The sequence below is a fragment of the Exserohilum turcica genome (genome assembly GCF_000359705.1).
Source record: "Exserohilum turcica Et28A unplaced genomic scaffold SETTUscaffold_1, whole genome shotgun sequence".
Taxonomy (NCBI): Eukaryota; Fungi; Ascomycota; class Dothideomycetes; order Pleosporales; family Pleosporaceae; genus Exserohilum; species Exserohilum turcicum.
The window spans coordinates 3408648-3424397 of NW_007359914.1; the positions used below are offsets into that span (position 1 = coordinate 3408648).

General features: G+C 56.3%; 6 protein-coding genes across 6 annotated transcripts; 2 read left to right on the forward strand and 4 right to left on the reverse strand.

Moving 5' to 3' along the window:
• Positions 1–49: 49 nt before the first annotated feature.
• On the reverse strand, positions 50–3619 carry SETTUDRAFT_134266 (uncharacterized protein; the record flags this gene model as incomplete). The annotated part of the gene is made up of 2 exons (XM_008022885.1): positions 50–3448; positions 3506–3619. The coding sequence occupies 2 exons, from the start codon at positions 3617–3619 to the stop codon at positions 308–310; spliced, it is 3255 nt and encodes a 1084-aa protein (XP_008021076.1). The 3' UTR covers positions 50–307.
• Positions 3620–5345: 1726 nt separating this feature from the next.
• Positions 5346–6590, forward strand: SETTUDRAFT_40993 (uncharacterized protein; the record flags this gene model as incomplete). The annotated part of the gene is made up of 5 exons (XM_008022114.1): positions 5346–5413; positions 5511–5538; positions 5759–5956; positions 6016–6150; positions 6245–6590. The coding sequence occupies 5 exons, from the start codon at positions 5346–5348 to the stop codon at positions 6395–6397; spliced, it is 582 nt and encodes a 193-aa protein (XP_008020305.1). The 3' UTR covers positions 6398–6590.
• Positions 6591–8079: 1489 nt separating this feature from the next.
• On the reverse strand, positions 8080–9406 carry SETTUDRAFT_85375 (uncharacterized protein; the record flags this gene model as incomplete). The annotated part of the gene is made up of 2 exons (XM_008022206.1): positions 8080–8904; positions 8966–9406. 2 exons carry the CDS (start codon positions 9404–9406, stop codon positions 8080–8082), a joined length of 1266 nt encoding a protein of 421 aa, XP_008020397.1.
• A 985-nt stretch (positions 9407–10391) lies between these two features.
• SETTUDRAFT_114451 (uncharacterized protein) lies at positions 10392–12499 on the reverse strand. The gene is made up of 3 exons (XM_008022886.1): positions 12315–12499; positions 11433–12265; positions 10392–11385 (listed from the first exon to the last, which is right to left on the reverse strand). The coding sequence occupies exons 1-3, from the start codon at positions 12457–12459 to the stop codon at positions 10447–10449; spliced, it is 1917 nt and encodes a 638-aa protein (XP_008021077.1). The 5' UTR covers positions 12460–12499; the 3' UTR covers positions 10392–10446.
• Positions 12500–12791: 292 nt separating this feature from the next.
• SETTUDRAFT_134277 (uncharacterized protein) lies at positions 12792–13976 on the forward strand. The gene is made up of 2 exons (XM_008022887.1): positions 12792–13211; positions 13264–13976. Exons 1-2 carry the CDS (start codon positions 12915–12917, stop codon positions 13783–13785), a joined length of 819 nt encoding a protein of 272 aa, XP_008021078.1. The 5' UTR covers positions 12792–12914; the 3' UTR covers positions 13786–13976.
• A 126-nt stretch (positions 13977–14102) lies between these two features.
• On the reverse strand, positions 14103–15369 carry SETTUDRAFT_114456 (uncharacterized protein; the record flags this gene model as incomplete). Its single annotated transcript, XM_008022888.1, has 1 exon — positions 14103–15369. The coding sequence occupies one exon, from the start codon at positions 15367–15369 to the stop codon at positions 14173–14175; it is 1197 nt and encodes a 398-aa protein (XP_008021079.1). The 3' UTR covers positions 14103–14172.
• Between the last annotated feature and the right edge of the window lie 381 nt (positions 15370–15750).

A 15750-nucleotide genomic window follows, 5' to 3' on the forward strand; every position in this document is an offset into this window, starting at 1 on the left:
TTCCCGGTGTAAGAAAAAAAGAAGAAAAAAAACGTAACGCTATGTAAATGCCTCTTCCAGCTCATGCTGGCATGCATGCATGTATGCATGATGAAATAGATGCTGCTGCTGCTACCTGGCAGACGGCAAGTATAAAGAAGGAAGCCCCCTCAAACCCCCACCACCCTCCTTAGCCACAAGGTCTATATAAGCACATGCAGGCAAGCCTTGGTAAACGCCTTCCAAAAATGACCAAAAAGCCGTAACATGACTACCGTCAATCATTCACATTTCTTCGTACAAGAAAAAAAAGAAAACTCCACCCCTATCAAGATGAAGTATCCATGGCTTCTCCAGCGGCGGCGGCGGCGGCGCGCTCAGCCATTTTCTGGGCGAGGCGGTCCTGCTTCCAGTCCTGAATCTTCTGTCGCAGCTCATCGTTGGGAATCACGTCCTCAATCTTGAGTGGCGTCCGGTTAAACGGATCGTGTGGGTCGCTGAGAAGATGCGACTGGATTGTGCTTCGATCAACAACCTGCTTGCTGATGGGTAGAATGACTGGATCTTCCATGAGCGATGCCATGAGCGGGTCCTCGAATTCCTCGGGAATGTCGCCAAGATCGGCTTCCATCATGTCGGCTTGGTCTTTGGCCTCTTGGATATGTACAGCCATCTTCTGCCACTGCTCCATTTGCTCGGGTGTCTTGAGCTTGAAGCGCTGCAGGATCTTGTAGGCCTCATCCCAGTACTCTGGGCGATAGGACCGCCCGTCTGTTGCAACGGCATCAATAAACGACTGCTTGCCCTCTAGGTTGAGGTAGACATCGGTAAGCTCTGCAAGCATATTGCGAGGATTCCAGCCATATTCCTCGGGATTTTCAACCTTGAGCTGCGACTTCTTGGGACCCACGAGCGCCTCGAGGTTGTAGTCGAGCATGTGTGCCAGTCGCACGACGATTTCCTTCTTGGTAAACGAGTCTGCGAGTGTCTCGGTGAAGAGCTTCAACATGGCAACAGTCTCATTTGTCAGCTGCATGTAGCTCTTTGCTCTGCCCTGTGCAGACGACAGCTTCTCTTCTTGCTCTTGGCGCGCAGTCTGATCCATGTCGGCTGGCGCATTCTTGAGCTCTCGTGAAAGGTCGTGAATCTCCTTGAAGGCTCCAAATGACTCGTCCAAGACAAACGTTACATCGTTGAGAAGCAAGTTGACAAACTGGACGAAGAAGTCGAGGTTGACGCGGGCCTCTGTGGCGAGATGCTCGCGATAGATGGGATTGGGCCAGATGCACTTGATGACTTGGAAAATCTCGTAGCGAATGTTGAACTTGTCAAAGAACTGCGTATGTGTTCCTGTGCTCTCGCACTCGATGTAAAACTTCATGAGCGCGTGTAGCAGGTGTTTCATGGCAAAGTCGTGCGCAAACAACGTGTCTCCAAGCACACCCTTGGATCTCCCAGGAATCGGCCACACGCCATGGAAGAGAATCGTGATGAGTCCGGACTTGAGGTATGGGTTCTTGATGTATTCGGAGCTTCGCAAAAAGGCAATGCAGATCTTGACCAGCTCCTCGCATTGAGTGGTGGTGATGATGTGAGGCATGTAACGGGTAATGAACTTGAAGTTGCCGACAATGTCCTCGACAAAGTACTCTGGGAGGCACTTGAACTGCACTGGCTGCTCCTTGGGAAGGGGCAGCTGCAGCTCCGTCTTGGGAAACGAAGTCCCAGGGTTGGCAAGACGTAGCAGCCAAACGATGACATATCGCATCAGTTGCATAGACCGAGCCTGTGTCGTCTCGTCGAGCAGAACACCCTGAATGGCCAGAATGCTGCACTTGCCTCGCTCGATTTGGTCCTTGACCTTCTTGATGTGGTTGTCAAAGACAGCAAGCTGGGCGGGGCTTGCCATGTACTTTGGTCGTTCGGGCTCCAGCTTGGCCAGCTCCTTCTCCAGCCACTTAACGTCCTTTTGCAGCGAGCTCAACGTGGAGTTTGCGGCCTCGAGACCATAGTGGTGGGCAGCGACGGTTAGGAAGAAAACCTCGCTAATGAAGTTGTTGACGCCAGGCACCTGGGTACTGTAGAATTCGTCCGAAGTTTTTTGGTCGGCGTTGATCTTAGTCTCATCCTGTATGTCAATACGAGGCGACCGCCGCAGGTAGTCAATGTCAATGCGGTCAATCTTGGAAAAGGTTGCGTCCATAAAAGGCTCACAGAGGCGATCGAGAATGACGGTGACATTGACCATGAAGCCGTCAGAGGAGACGGTCTTTCTGTCGACTTGCAAAGCACGCCTCTTGTGGTTCTTGTTGACGGTGAGGGCCAGCCAGTTGAGCATCTTTTCGCGAGACTCCTTGTTCTTGATAAAGGTATTGGTAATGTCAAACAACTCGTCTTGATGCGTCTGCAGGGTCATGCGGACCGCCCGCTGAGCATTCGCAATGAGGCCCTTGTCAATAGCCGCCGATCCGGAAAAGTAGTTCATGGCCACCTCGGCCTGCATCGGCGAGAGACGGAAGAAGGGACCCAGGAAGCTGTGGGTTTCAATGTGCTGAGGCTCAATGTCGGCGGGCAAGAAGGAGTCGGACTGGGCAAGGGCCGTGACCAGAGGGGGGAAACGAACGCATATCCGCAAGATGAGCATGTGCTGTCTGTAGTCTCCGTTCATGGAGATTGTGGCAAGGCGACGGCTCACATCTTCCATGGCGCCCACGAGGGCTTCCGCGATAGAATCGTCTTCGGCTATGCGCTGGCTCGCCTCGGTGAGGAACTCGTAGCAGATGCCGCGTTCGTCGTCGGGCCCAAGAAGCAAGCGGTCTGCGAGGACATTGTCTGCGGGCGCATCTTCGCCGAACATGTCTGGCATGGTAAAGGCGAATATGCAGTAGCTGAAGCACAGCCGGCGCGCTTCCTTGACCACGTCAAATCTCGGGCCCGTCTTGTTGGCCAAGGTCTTCAACACTCTCGTCACACGCTTCCAGCAGCTTAGGAGATAGTCGACTGCGGTGCCGTGGGCGTGGCTGGAGGCCGCCTCTAATATGACCGAATCCAGCATGTCTGTGGTGAAGCGGAGCGGGCGGCCCTCGTCTTCGAGATCACTCTTTGCGCCGGCGACATGGTAGAGGGAGTTGCCATGGGCGTCTCGCGAGTGGGTCTCGTCGACCGTTATCCTGAAGATGTTGCTGAGGGTGCGGTCCTGCCATGCCTCTATGCTCATTTCCTGCGTCTTCTGGGCAGCGCCATTGCTGGAAGATTGTGCGGGCTTGATGGTGATTTGCTTCTTGGGCGCGTCAGTGGTCTTGACGCCGAGCTGTGCGAAGGGGTTTGGCTGGGTCTGGGGCGTCGGCGGCGGCGGCGGCGGCTGAGATTGCGCGGGCTTGGGGGGCGGGGCGGCCGACGAGGCAGCAGCGGGGGCTGGTTGGGGTTGCTGTGGAGGGCCGCCGAGCTTTGCAAGGCGCTTTGCACGGATCTGAGAGATGTGGTCGTCAGCGGGTCTCTTTGGCGGGCGACTCTCGGACGAGCTCACTTTATCAGCATCTGACATGGCATCGGGGGCGGGGGCAGGCGGCGGGGCAGCATCGGGCATGGCGCTCTCGTGGTGGTTTTGTTGGGCATGTTGTTGGGCGTCTTGGTCGGCCATGGCGGTGGTCGAGAGCCGCGGCGGGCTTCAGGCGGGGGCTGCGAGCGTGTGCGGTAGCGAGCGTGGCCTTTGGGGGGGTGGTCTGGCAGGCCGAGGACCAGGGCGGAAGAATGCAAAGCGCCGGGGGCAGGCGGGGCGTGGTGTGAGGCGGTAGTATGTGGTAGTGTGTGGTAGTGATGGCGGGGGTGGTGGTGGTGGTGAAGACAGTGTGTAGTAGCCTAGTAGTGGTAGTTGTGCGCGAACTGCGTCAGTGCTACTTACCATTGCTGCAACCAGCTACTGCGAGTCCGCCAGCCGGCTAGCCTGCCCCGCCGCCAGCCCTGCAGGCAGCTGTCTCGCCAAGTCACGTGCGCGCTGGAAATTGTCGATGCGCACCGTCGGCAGGCCATGGCATCCATCGCATGGCTGGGCGCGGCACGGCTCTGCTGCCTGCCTTGGACGGCCTTGGGTTGCGTGCCCTGTTCCTGGATACAGTCAGTCAGCCATGGGGGGGGGGGAGGACGACGACGACGACTCGACGGCGCCCTGGCAACCAAGCTCCAAGCTCCAAGCGACAGCCAACACGCCCCGCAGCAACGCGTTTCAGGTCTGATACCCGGCTCGACTGGCCTCGTCCCGCGCGGCACAGGCACAGAGTACTTGCATGTAGAGCAGAGCAGAGCAGAGTGCAGTGCGCAGGCCAGAGCAGCGAGCGAGAGCAGGCAGCCGGGGGGGCTTGCACGCATCTCGTCTCGCGCCGTGGCTGCACACACGTTGTAGCACACGGCCGCCTCTTTTTCCTTTTCGGCCGCCTTCTTTCTTCTTCGCCGGCCATGGCCAAGTGCGCTCAACACCATGCACAAGATGGCGTCGAGAGTGGGGGCGCCGGAGATAGCCGCGGAAATACAGCCGCGCCGAGCCATTGTGCTGCCTCTGCCTCTGCCTCTGTTTGCTGCTGCTGCTGCTGCTTGCTGCCGGCTCTTTCGTCGCGCTTCGGCGTGTGGCAGCAAACACATGCATGCAGGCCATGTGACGCCATGTGCAGTGGGTGCAGTGGGTGCAGCAGGCCGTGGGCGCCGTCAGTCAGTGAATGCCGTGAATGCAGTGGATGTGGATGCAGTGACTGGGGGCGCGACCGAGGGCGTCATGGCCAGGAGAGGCTGCGAGATAGCTAATCGCGCCTTCTCCTCTTTCGCTCCCGGCCACACTAACCCGCTGCATACTAACCCACCGCCGCCCATCGCCTGCCATCATCATCAAACCCACCTGTCTGCTTCCTCTCCCTGCCTGCCGCCAAACCACCACCACCACCACCATCGCCCTACTACACACTAACTAGCCGCCCCCCTCCCCCTCCCCCCATCGCATTAGCTGCCTGCTGCTGCACCCCCCATCACCACACACACACACCACACACACACACCACACACACACACACACACACACACACACCGCGCGCGCTCGCTCGCTCTCCCCCAGGTACGAGCCACGCCCCCCGTCTGTCCTGCCCCGGCCTAGTCCGCAATGGCAAAAGCGCAGCGTGGCGCAAGCAGCAACTCAGCCGCAGTCGTTGCAGCACGACCCCCGTTGCGGTCATGGTGCCTAGCCATAACACCCTGAAGCCGCTGTTGTCCAACTTCAATCACCGCCAGTCCTCCATCCAAATACTCACCTCTTTGCTTACAGATCCCCCGACACCTGCCACCGCACATCCCTCCCCAACCCCAAAAACCACACAGACTCCGCCATGGCCGAGATTCGACGAAAGCTTGTTATTGTCGGCGACGGCGCCTGTGGAAAGACGTGTCTGCTCATGTACGTGCCCGCTCCCACTCCCACGCTCGCCCCGTCGACGCCGCCCGCGACACCTGCCTCTGCCCTGCTCCACAGCTGCTAACCACGTCGTCGACAGCGTCTTCTCCAAGGGCACCTTCCCCGAGGTCAGTACCTCCCCAACCTCGACCCGCCATCCCTGAGCCGCGTCAGCCTAGCTGCCTGTCCGCGTCCCCCATGTGCACAAGCAACACGCCCCAACACGCCCGCCATCACAACGACGACGACAGCACCCGCCACCACGTCGCCTGTCATCGTCGCCATCACACGCATGCTGCATTGTGCACACGTACCCCCGAGCCCATCCGCTGACACTTGTGCCTGCAGGTCTATGTCCCCACCGTCTTCGAGAACTATGTCGCCGACGTCGAGGTAGACGGCAAGCACGTCGAGCTCGCCCTCTGGGATACCGCTGGCCAGGAAGATTACGACCGTCTCCGTCCCCTCTCGTACCCCGACTCGCACGTTATCCTCATCTGCTTCGCCGTCGACTCGCCCGATTCGCTCGACAACGTCCAGGAAAAGGTACCTCCCTCTAGCCTCGTCATCGCCATCACCGCCCCCAAACTGACATGCACCCACAGTGGATCTCCGAGGTTCTGCACTTCTGCCAGGGCCTTCCCATCATCCTCGTTGGATGCAAGAAGGACTTGCGCTTTGACCAGAAGACGATTGAGGAGCTGCACAAGACGTCGCAGAAGCCCGTGACGCCCGAGCAGGTCAGTTTCCACCATGCACCCGCCCACCATGACCATGGCCATGGCCCGCCATCCCCGCCATCACTCTCGTCATCGTCACTAACTCCCCGAGCAGGCCGAGGATGTCCGCAAGAAGATTGGTGCTCAAAAGTACCTCGAGTGCTCAGCCAAGACCAACGAGGGTGTCCGAGAAGTGTTTGAGCACGCCACCCGCGCCGCTCTGTTGACCCGGAAAGAGAAGAAGACCAAGAAGTGCCTGGTTTTGTAAGCGCGGCATTCCCTCCTACAAGGTGGTTCTCCGCCACAACCGCCCCTTGTTGAGCCTGCACAACAAGCAACAAGGTGGCGACCATCGGGTGTGTAATAGTCGTCTATCCGAGAAAGAGGGCAAGACATGAACATGGCCGCTGAGGTCCCCACGCGAGTCGCCTCTCTCCAGGCCGCTAACAGCCCCCCCCCCCCATGTCTCTCTTTCTCTCTCTCTCTGTCTCTGTCTCTCTCTCTCATGGCACCTACACGAGGCGTTTACTGTGCTGGATCTTTTGTGTGTTTGGAACCGTACATCATCTTGGGGTAGTTCATGATGGGGGTTATCTTCTCAGAAGCGTGTGGAAATCGAGATTGAGCAAATGGTAGGATCTTTCTAATAATCGGTGCTTGTTTTGCTCTCTACTCCCCCCCCCCCGTGTTACACACTTGGCAGCTTTCCCTTGTAAACCGCTTCCACACCAATCGCTGAGCATAGTTTGGGTTATGTCTTTGTTTGTTTTTTCTTGGCCTTTTTTTTAAAGCTGCTAATGACTATCTGTGATGTTATTAAGCCCATGTCCCAAAGCAACCTACCGTCCTGCAAATGTGTCAGTGACAAATGACACATACTTTAACCACTGTCACATGAACAATAGCAGGTACAATCAGTTACAATGACAGGTTACAATAAACAAGACACCATAATACCAACAAGAGTGATTTGGAATTGGCCACAGATAAAACTCGTTTTCTCTTTTTCATTTAGTGGAAATAACAAGGAAAGGGACAATGGTGTGGTGAATGAGTAGATAGAGATGGATATATACATGGCTTGATAACGTAATGGACAAAGAAAGTAGTTATAACCATTCCAAAAACGAGCGATGGCTAAATCTTTGGATTGCGTATTTTGTACAATATACAATTTCCATGGATTGATAAGTGGAATCAGATAGACAGATAGATAGATACTTGGATATATATATATATATATATATATTTACTTGAATGCACGGGTACATACATAGTGACATACCAGCTCGTTCCCAGGAAACCCCCCCCCCCCCCAAAAAAAAACAAGTCAGGGGAAATCATGGTAGAATACATGGGTCGAGTAGATGCATGGTTGGATAGTCGAACTAAATAACTGCATTTGGCTTCCACGAAGCAGTAACCTAATATACTGAATATACTTGGATCATGCAACATGGCTATGTATGTATGTATAGATATCTTCATCTATACTACATGACGATTTCCATTCACAACATCACGTTCATTCACATGGTGTGGAAAACCTGCAAGTGTACACAGAATCATGACACACCACACCAGTCGTATTAACACACCATGTATCTTTATCCATGTCGATATACGGCATACCATACGTGCATATCGCATCTCACATATCGCATATATACAAGACAACAAAAAAAGACTTTTTTATATGTACATTGAAATGGCGGCAAGAGCCACCACCAGCGCGACAATCGACGACGACGACGTCTGCGTGGCCGTGGCGCCGCTGCCGCCGCGCTGCTCCGAAGGCGTCTTTTCAGACGCAGATGTCGTGCTGGGGGCCGTGGCGGCGGCCGTCACGTTACTGGCCGAAGACGAGGGGGAAGAGGATGGGGAAGAAGAGGATGAGGATGAGTCTGTGTGGAATGGGGTTGTTAGTATTTGTGTGAGGCGTGGAAGGAATTACATACCCGTACTCGTCGTCTCAACACCACCCACAACACCCAGGCCGACGCGCGACTTGTCAAAGTCAAACACCGAATACACGTTTTTGAGAAACACGTCGCCGACGAGCCACTGGTGGGCGCCAAACGTCTGGCGTCCCACAATATTGCTGCGGCACAGATTCTTGCTCTGGTCCACCTGGTCGCCGATCCAGTCTGCAGCCGAGATGTTGTATTTCTGGCCGTTGAAGCCAAACTGCACCACGGCCGTGGTATCGCAGGGGACGAAAAACGCTTCTCCGTTCTGCGTCTGGCCCTTGATCTTGGCGTGGATGGCGACAGCGTCGTCCTTGGGCATCAGAATGTACGATGTGCCCGTGTCCATGATGGCGGTGCGAGCCGCAGTGCTGAGGCCCGCGTCGGCACCATCAACACTAGCGCCTTGCAGCGGGATTTCCCAGAACCCCGTGTCGTTTTCCACGCAGTCGATGTAGTTGATGTCGCCGGTGAAGCGCTTGGGGTTGACTTGGCCCAGATCGAGTTCACCGTCCTTGAGGCCGTCTTTGGCGCGGCTGAGGTGGATGCCATAGAGTTTGGCGTTGATCAGGCGGTTGGACGAGAGCACATCCATAATTTGAGGCGCGTGAATGTCGCCGTCGCTGCCAGAGCCCCGGCCAATGCCCAGAATGCCGTCCATGGGGTAGGCGCGGAATTCGTCAGACACATTGGTGGCGAGGCCAAAAGTCAGCGGAGACGAGAGGCTGCCCAGGTGGACGGTGTCGGTGGCGAGGGTGCCGCTGGACGAGCCGGTGCCGTAGGTGATGCTGAAGCTTTTGGTATCTGTCTGACATGGCTGTTAGCTTTTCTTGTTCACGGTCAATTTTCAGGCAAAGTGAAGTGCATACCTTGAGCGAACTCGAATCGCCCGCACCAAACAGATTGTGCGTTTTGCACGCCTCGCTCTTGCAGTCCTGGCCCATGACCCATGTGTTGCTCGCCGCCGAATCCAGCAACATGTGGTATTCCTCCTTGCTGTCGCCAAACGTCACGGCCACCATATAGCTCAAATCCTTGCCATCCTGGTCAATTGCCACGCTGTTCTCCTGGCTCGGCTTGTTCGACGCAACAATCTGGTACACATTCTCTCGCGACTGCAGACTGGTAGGGATCCGACGGAGAGGAAGCGTTATCAACCGCGCGTTATCGATGGAAACTGGCCGAGATGTGCGTCGCGACGGCTGCGACGAGGAACCGCTGTCGCCAGCATAGTGATATGGGTAAAAGGCCGTAGCACCAGGTATTATTGCTGCCGACAGAGCAAGCCATGCGGATAGTGGTGTGTGCATTGCGCTGCGCGTAAGCTCGTAATCAGCGGTATCCGGATACCCAGCTGGCTCCCGACTATGTTGTACTCTCGGCGCCTTCTCGTTTTCCCTTGGCCTAACCAAACCGCAATCGATATCGTCGCCCAGCGAATCGAAAGCGCTTCTTGCCTCGAACGCGTTCGCAAACAACAAGACGCGTGACTCGAGCAGCGAGACAAAAAAAAAAGGCCGCAGCAGTCCCGGGGACTAGAAACACGGGGAAACACGGAGTCCAAGGGCGCCGTCGGGTGAAGGAAGAAGGTAAAGGAGTAAGAACAATTATCACAACAAGAAGGCCGAATCCATCAGGTCCTCTTTTTTTTTCCTGTATTCCCTGCAGAGGCGGAGTGAGGCTGAGGCTGAGGGCCGAAGCAGGTAAGAGGGCCGTCCAAGGGTAGGCCTTGCTCGCAGTTATATCCCGCTTCCTCGAGTCCACGGGCAGCCAGGCACGGATTGTGGGAGTGCGAGCAGAACGGGGGACCGAGTGAAAGAGAAGAAGCAACAAAGACGGGATGGCACAGGATGATAGCGATAGCACGCCTTGGTTGGCCGCTCGTCGGGGCTCCCGAGGGCCTCGTCAGCCGCCATGCAAGTGTCGCCCATCATGACGTTTCTGGGTTAAGGTGGCGTAACAATGGTGAGAGCAGCTCAAAGCAGACTAGAGGTGGGGAGGGGCGGTTTACCCCTGGAATTGGGGGCCGGCCATACCAAGACTCTGGGACGGCATGCGTGAAACGCGCCCTCCTAGGCCCTCCATCTGACACGCTTGTGCATGCTGGGCCTGGGCCTGGCTGCAATTGGAGGTCATCTGCCTGCGTAGCTGCTCTTGGCTCATGCAAATCCCGCTGCTACTCCCAATCGCTGGTGGCTCGCCCGGCCCGTAAATGCACGTCAAGACAGCACGTCCTATGGTTGGCCACCGGGTGCCTGCACGTCCGCCTTTTCTACATTGTCCTGGCTCAGCGTGGGTATATCAAACTCTACATTTATCGGTACACTATGCGCCATGCTCAGACACGCCATCATTGCCTTGCGCCCGCCTGCACCATCTCAGGGGCCTTTTTGGCACTCGCCGCCTTCTTCGCCTCCATAATCTCTAGCCTGCTGAGCCCCATCCCGCTCAAGTACTCGTTGAAGCTGCCCAGGATGCGCTCCAGTCCTTCGCGGAGGCATTCCCTCACTTCATCCACCTCCGCCACCTTCCGCCTCTCTGCTTCTGGTTTCGCGAGCGTCTCCGTGTCACTCGGGTGGATTGGGACCGTCTCCATGTACTCGTCAATCTTGTTGAGTGCCGTGGTGAATACGCGCACCATGGCAGGCACACCTTCGTGGAAGCGGCCGAGCGAGTCTTCGCTGAGCGAGAAGACGGAAAGGTTTGCAAGAGCCGTGACCGCATTGCAGACGAGTGAAATCCGAGAGTATGGCGCTCCGAGGACAACAATCGTTGCTGTGCGTTGAACCGTTTGCCTGAACAATGTCCCGACCGAAGACGACACAAACTTGTTGCAGTACGTCGCAAAGAGCGACTCTGCTTCTTTGGCCCCTTCTTGTGCCTTGCTCATGCCCTTGTTCAGAGCCTCGCGGCTGTATGCTTTTTGCGCATTACCAGGAGCACTGTGCGACTTTGCAAGGCTGGCCGTCGCTGCTTCAAAGTGCTCCAGTCTAGTGTTTGGCTTGGGTGGCGCGGCAGTGACTGGCTTGTCATCTTTTAGAGGTTGTGCAATCCGCGGTACCAATTTGACAGGTGCGGCAGCTTGTTCTTTGCCATCTGTAGCGCCGGGGTTGTATGCAGGGTCGAGACCAAGACTAACGCGTTCAATGAGAAACTTGACTTCTCCAAGACACAAGTCTGTCGTCTGCTGATGCGTCGGCGCCTTTTTACGCCCCATCTCGCTGTAAATCGTCTTGCGGCGGTCGGCAAAGGCGTCGGTTATGAGGGCAAGCTCCCAGAAGGCGATTGCCTGGATTCAGTTAGAAATTGCTACAGAAAACAGTTGCGTCATCCCACCTTGACAGTGTCTTTCTTGGATTTGAGGCCGTTCAAGAGCGAGCCATTGGGGTCTTTTGAGTCGTTTGTGATGGGGTGGTCGTTCTTCAGCGGCTCTTGCGCAATATACACGTCAAACGTCTTGTTGACAAACTCCCAGAGTACGACAAGGAGCGTTCCCTCGGTGACAAACATGAAGCACAGAGGCAGGAATGGCGCCAGTCCTGTGGGTGTTGACGTCTTGGAGAGACTCCACAGATAGCGACCAAAGCTGTAGTAGTAGCCCCAGATGACATTGCGCGCAATAACAAAGTACACTCCCACCCCAACAAGGGCAATAGTTGCGGCCAGCGAGCTCGACTGAGTGGCCATGCCCTTGAGTTGTTTCGTGAGGACGTGTCGGGGCTTGGGTGACCGCCGTGCTGGCGCAGCATCTCCGCGCTCCTTCTTGGGTTTCATTGCAGGTACCTCGATCTTGTCGTAGTCATGCCACAGGTGCACGCACGACTGCGCCGCTGCCAGGAGGTAGAACAGGTAGCGTAGGTAGAGCGGTCTCTCATTCAGCCTGAAGCGCTCGTGCATGCGTCCGGCCTCGATAAAGGCGAGTCTGTCCTTTGGGCCCCGCGACCAGATATATGTCTCGACGAACATCATAGCCGAAAAAGAGTATGCGATGAGGGTGACGACCGTGGACAGGCGGAAGAAGTACTTGGTGAATGTCTGTGCCTGGGTGGGCGTCTGGCGGCGGCCGACATGCCATTGGGCCACGCGAAGGACGTAGATGGAGAGGGCCGAAACGAATAGCAGAAGGGTCCGGATGCCGGTGAGGCCTAGGGGAAAGCATAGCCGTAGAGCTGTATAGGAATCAGTACATGTGTGCAAGGCGCGGAATAGCCATCGTACGGTTGTCCCACTCGCCCATCCAACACGCGATCGCATAGCACAGCAGCAGCGTGTATCTGCTGGCCCTGTTGAATCTCCGGTGGAGAGCTGGCGTCAGGTAGTCTCTGTATGGGCGCACCTGGGTGCCGAGCGGAGCGAGCGCCATGGGAGCGGATTTTGCGGCTGGAGAGAATGTATGAGTGAGGAAAAAAGAGAGCTATATCATAGCAGGAAATAAGAAACGGCGTCGCGCCAGTGGGGAAACGATGGGCGGATGCAGTCGGTCGCGGTTTGCAGGCGTTGCAGCGACCCAAGAGAAAGACCAAAGACGGGCGACCTTTCGTCAAACAAACATTGATCGCCGGAGCTACGAGCTGGTGGCCGGACCCGTGCTCGAACAGCTGCACGCCTGCTTATCTAATCACAGACCCGCCCCGTGCCCTATGTCGACCGCGGCCCATCGTCATCGCCGCGGGAACCGACGCAGCGCCAGTCCAACCCAACCTCCAGGCACCGGCGATTGCATCTCTACCACCAGCTCTCGCAACCATCTACCTGACCGCTTGCCCCTAGGCGCCGTTTACGTTTTGTGCAGCCCTGTGCGCCTCCCCTTCCAGCAGCATGTCGTTTCAACGCTCCAGCGCCCTCGAATCGCAGCCGACGACATGGCGGCGGGAAGACGATGCAGCGTATGCCGACGACCCCGAGTTCCGCGACTTTGCCGACAAGCTCTCCGACGATCTCTTTGCCCTCACTCGCAATGTCGCTCGTCTGTCGCAAGAGACAGCCAAACTGGGAACGAAACATGAGACGCCCCGTGTGCGCGAGCGCGTCAAGACGACGGTGGAGGAAACATCGGACAAGTTCAAGGAGCTTGGCGAGAACCTCAAGAAGATTGTGACATGGCCCGATGTCGGGGTACGGTAGCCAGTCTCTCATTGCACGAGCAGTAGCAGCTAACGCATCGCAGCCCTCGCAGAAGTTTACCCAGTCGAAGCTGCAGCGCGAGTTCCGAGCCTCGCTCGCCGAGTTCCAGCAACTCCAGAAGCAGGCGCTGGAGAAGGAGAAGCAGTCGGCACAGGCGGCACGCACAGCCCTGCAGGATGCATCATCGCCAAGCGAAGAGCGGGGAGACTTTGGGGGGCATCAGCAGCAGGAGCAGGAGCAGCTGCGCTTGGCAAACCAGGATGAGGTCGACTTCCAGGAATCCCTCATCATTGAGCGCGAGTCGGAGATTCGCAACATCGAGCAGTCCGTCGGCGAGCTCAACGAGCTGTTCCGCGACGTCGCGCACATGGTCCACGAGCAGGGCGCCCAACTCGACATCATCGAAGAGAATGTCGAGGTCACACACGATGCGTCGCGGGGCGCGCATATAAATCTCAAGCAGGCCAGCAACTACCAGAAGAGCGCCAGGAGTACGGCGTGCATTCTATTGCTTATCCTGGCCATTGTCCTGGTCATCATCATTCTTGCTGTCGTCTTGGACTAAGACGATGCACGCAGCATCTCTATAAACGATCGTTTCCTTGTGTGTCTTTGGAGGCGTTGAATTGTATGATTGGAAGAAATCTGATACCACGGCGTAACGTTAGCATTATCGTTTGCAGATATCCGTGGTCTGGCAGGGTTGCGCTATATCGGCTGTACAGTTTAACCACCTAATTACAACGTTGCATTTTTCAAAGTCATGCTGTTTGGCCAAGACGAACGGACCGATGTGAGGAGTAAAGAGCGGGTGAGCTCAGCATGGGGGTTGAGACAGTCACATGCTGTACATGCATGTAGCCATTGATGCTGCGGTAGCTGGAAACGATGATATTGTGCTTTGTATTAGGGTATTTACTCGTGTTTGGGACTCTTACTCGGCGCCCTGCTTCTAGGCGCTCTTGACAGGCTCGCCCTTCTCGTTGATCAAACTCTCGTCAGTCTTGACTGGACCCTCGCCAACACCCGTCAAGATGACCCTGCTGACACCCTCTTCCAACAACGCGATAGCAGGACCCGCCTCGAACTTGACCTTCTCGAGAGCCTCGGCGTTTGCCTGGACAGCCTGTCCCCGCTCGCCCTGCCATCCATCCTTCTCGTTAAGAATGGTCTTGAAGAGACCTGCGACTTCCTTCTCGTTCTCTTCCAGGTAGTACACAACCGCGTTTGGACCGGCATCGAAGGTGTACGCCGCAATGATCTTTCCAGCGGCAGCGTTGATGCTTTCAACAACTTTGATAGCAGCGCGGGAAACGTCGTTGAGGTAGAAGATTGGCGGGAAGGTGTCGAGGCAAGTGGCGTGGAACGAGTTGCTGTCCATCATGGTAACCTTGCCGAATGCCTCAAAGTCCTTGTTCTGGATAGCGTCCTGCATCTCCTTCATGCGCCTGGGCACAGTCTCGGTCGCTCTTGACTGGAAGAGGCTGGACGTGGCGACTGTGGTCTGCATACCAGTCGTACTGGATACGCCCTTCTTTGCTGCACTGACAACCAGGATGACGGCGCGCATGTTGGGCCAATAGCTCGCAGATGCGACCTGGAAAGCCACGCTGTCACTGCCATCAGCGGCAGAGCCTTGTTCCCAGCCTACGTAGCCGCCGAAGAGCGAGCGGCATGCTGAGCCGGAGCCTTGTCGAGCGATGCGAGAGAGGTCTGTCGGCGACGCGGGGAGTTCGTAGAGGTTGGCAATGGCGCGAACGAGCGCAGCAAAGCCAGCAGCTGAGCTCGCCAGTCCAGCGGCGGTAGGGAAGTTGTTCTCCGAGACGATGCGGAGAGGAAGATCTGCGAGCTTGGGCAAGCTGGAGTCCTTGTCCTCGAGCTGTTTCCTCAGTGCTCTGAGCTCCCTGAAGCATGCCTGCGTCCTGGCACCCGAGACATCTTGCGATTGGCCGTTGAGGAGGAGCGTGTCTTCTTTCGGGTAGCTGGACGAGCACGATGCGGTGGTGTGGGTGCGGAGGTCGGACTGCGCAAGGGTAACGCTAAGGGACGAGTTGGTGGGAAGGTTGAGCTTTGGGTCGCGTTTTCCCCAGTATTTGATGACTGCGATGTTTACCGGGGCGGTAGTGCTGGCACGGTGGATTTCGGACATTTCGATGTATGTCTTGTGGTTTTAGTTGCTCGAGGGGAAAAAGGGGGGAATGCAGCGGTGAAAGTAGAAAGGTTTTGGCGGGGTCTTGTTTATATGCAGGGTCTAAGTGGGATGCGGACTAGAGAGTGCGAGCGAAGAGGCCCAAGGGGGGAAAAGCCGGATCGGCGTACCATTAATGTTTGGAATAACCCGGATTGTGCACAAGAGAGACTCCACATGACACTGAAATGCGTCAACTCATGTGTTGGCATGGCGTTCTGTTACGGGACATTATCATGGTACGCGGCCCAGCCAATCATAATTGACCGACTTCCGCAGGGCCCGTGCGCAACATTTCTCCAACCGCTGCCGTCACCATGCCTAACTTATCGGAATCTCATT

What these genes read in the sequence shown, in the direction of transcription:
- SETTUDRAFT_114451 (XM_008022886.1), bottom strand. Translation starts at nt 12,459, where the DNA reads ATGGCGCTCGCTCCGCTCGGCACCCAGGTGCGCCCATACAGAGACTAC. An exon ending in GATGGGCGAGTGGGACAACC is followed by an intron (nt 12,266 to 12,314) that starts GTACGATGGCTA and finishes ATTCCTATACAG; the next exon opens with CTCTACGGCTATGCTTTCCC. An exon ending in CCAAGAAAGACACTGTCAAG is followed by an intron (nt 11,386 to 11,432) that starts GTGGGATGACGC and finishes AACTGAATCCAG; the next exon opens with GCAATCGCCTTCTGGGAGCT.
- SETTUDRAFT_134277 (XM_008022887.1), top strand. Translation starts at nt 12,915, where the DNA reads ATGTCGTTTCAACGCTCCAGCGCCCTCGAATCGCAGCCGACGACATGG. An exon ending in TGACATGGCCCGATGTCGGG is followed by an intron (nt 13,212 to 13,263) that starts GTACGGTAGCCA and finishes AACGCATCGCAG; the next exon opens with CCCTCGCAGAAGTTTACCCA.